Consider the following 1,992-nt stretch of genomic DNA (forward strand, 5'->3'; position numbering starts at 1 on the left):
CATTGGCGACCAGCTTAACATGCTATATAGGCTGCCAAGTGCCAATCAGAATTTGCTCCGCCTTTGTCCTCTTTTTGACGACCTCCGTCTCCCTTCTTTCTTCCCCTTTTCTTCGTATTCCGTCTTCCGGCGTTTCTCAAAACTAGAAAATGACTTCGTCGACGCTCAAGCGTTGGTTGAGGCCTGAGGTTCGTAGCAATCGATCACTCTCCGTGTTTTCATCTATTTCCCATCATTTTGTTCGAGTTTGTAGTTTAATTTTACTTGCATACTGATCTAACGAGCATCTTATCATGATCGGTATGTGTGTTTGTAAATCCGATTTGATTGATCTGTTTGATTCGTCAGGTATATCCTCTGTTCGCTGCCGTTGGTGTTGCCGTCGGTATCTGCGGCATGCAATTGTTTCGGAACATCAGCGGTAATCCTGAAGTCAGGTGTCTGTCTCTCTCGTTCTAGCTCTATTGCTTTTATGAGTTAATTAGCGGTGTTTCCCCTTTTGGATTACCAAATTTAACAAACTCGATGCGTTGCATTTACGATTCTTTTCGTCTGACTATGAATTGATTATGTTTATAATTTGTACATTTTGGTGGAATCAGTGATTCCAATCCATGATCTTAAAAAATATTGGTATTTGATTTGGCTTATGTATAGAGTGGCGAAGGAAAAAAGAGCTGCAGGAGTGCTGGATAACTTTGATGAAGGTGAAAAGTACGCAGAGCATTCACTCAGAAAATTTGTTCGTAACAAGAATCCGGAGATCATGCCAAATATCAATTCCTTCTTTGCAGATCCTAAATAAATAAATAAGCTTGCAGTTTATGGTGTGATTTTCGATTTTACCTTCGAAACATTGAAATCTAGAAGCGATTGTGTTTGGAAAATACTTTATTGAAATCTAGAAGCGATTGTGTTTGGAAAATACTTTAATTCAATCTAGTGACTAGTTGTATAATTTTAGATTTATTTTTATAATCAGTTTAGTTTGCTACAAATCAGTGAAAAAAATTATAGGGTTGTAGCCTAAAAATGTTTAGTATATTAGTTTAAATGGTTTCTTGTGATTATTTTTTGCATTTGAAGGGTACTAACTTGTGTTTTACCGGTTAATTTGGTACCTTTATCCATTTTTGAAGGTTACAGTGCCATGTCAGCTGCCAACTAGGCAGGTGAGTCAACAATGACTCAGCGGTGAGTCGACTCATCGTTGCCATGTGTGTTTGTGTTGATTACCAGGTGTGTTTGTGTGGTATCTTATAGCAACAAAAACCACCATTGATTCACAACCTCCAAAAATCACAGCACCACTACCCCTTATTTGGGTACACATAAATCGATGGGTTCATGGCGATCAACTTCAACTCCACGAGATATGGTTTTTGATGATGATTATGACGGAGACGAAGATGAAACAAATTTAGATGATAAGATGATTAGAGATGACTGGAGCGCGTTTTCAGCTCGATGGGTTCTTGGCTAACTGGAGCGCGTTTTCAGCTCGATCCATGATCTCGCTGTCGACATCAAACTGGATATTGAGGTCTTCTATTAACTGGATAATCGTGTCAACAACTTCCAAATACTCAGCAGCATCTGTAGACGACTCTTCCCATGGTGAAGAGCTCCTGGACGAAGGTCCACCGAAACCTGAATCATACCGTAGGATAATCTTCTCTGCTGACACAAAACTGATTATCAAAACTAGAGTGAATCAAGATCATATCCTCGGTTGCTTTGGTATTGATGTTTAGGCTCTTGACAATTTGTTCGCCGGTTGCCAAGACTTTATCTTGCCCTTCTATGGTCGTCATCACCGGTAGTGGGTTTATTAATGCGAAATTATTAGGTTGGGTATGTGTATGGGTGATAAATTAGGTTCTAACGGAGAGGGAGGTGGAAAGAGTGTAGATCAACGGTTGATTGTGATAGTAAAATCAAGAAGCCATTGAAGAATTGATTAGCTCCATCGTCAAAGGTTATATGATACCG

General features: G+C 39.4%; 1 protein-coding gene across 1 annotated transcript; it reads left to right on the top strand.

Annotated features, from left to right (window-relative positions):
- Positions 1–925, top strand: LOC145040095 (uncharacterized). The gene is made up of 3 exons (XM_078988075.1): positions 1–188; positions 349–437; positions 658–925. The coding sequence occupies exons 1-3, from the start codon at positions 150–152 to the stop codon at positions 803–805; spliced, it is 276 nt and encodes a 91-aa protein (XP_078844201.1). The 5' UTR covers positions 1–149; the 3' UTR covers positions 806–925.
- Positions 926–1,992: the final 1,067 nt, after the last annotated feature.

This window comes from Lactuca saligna, chromosome 4, assembly GCF_052625555.1.
Source record: "Lactuca saligna cultivar CGN05327 chromosome 4, ASM5262555v1, whole genome shotgun sequence".
Classification (NCBI taxonomy): Eukaryota; Viridiplantae; Streptophyta; class Magnoliopsida; order Asterales; family Asteraceae; genus Lactuca; species Lactuca saligna.

What these genes read in the sequence shown, in the direction of transcription:
- LOC145040095 (XM_078988075.1), top strand. Translation starts at nt 150, where the DNA reads ATGACTTCGTCGACGCTCAAGCGTTGGTTGAGGCCTGAG. An exon ending in AGCGTTGGTTGAGGCCTGAG is followed by an intron (nt 189 to 348) that starts GTTCGTAGCAAT and finishes TTGATTCGTCAG; the next exon opens with GTATATCCTCTGTTCGCTGC. An exon ending in AGCGGTAATCCTGAAGTCAG is followed by an intron (nt 438 to 657) that starts GTGTCTGTCTCT and finishes GCTTATGTATAG; the next exon opens with AGTGGCGAAGGAAAAAAGAG.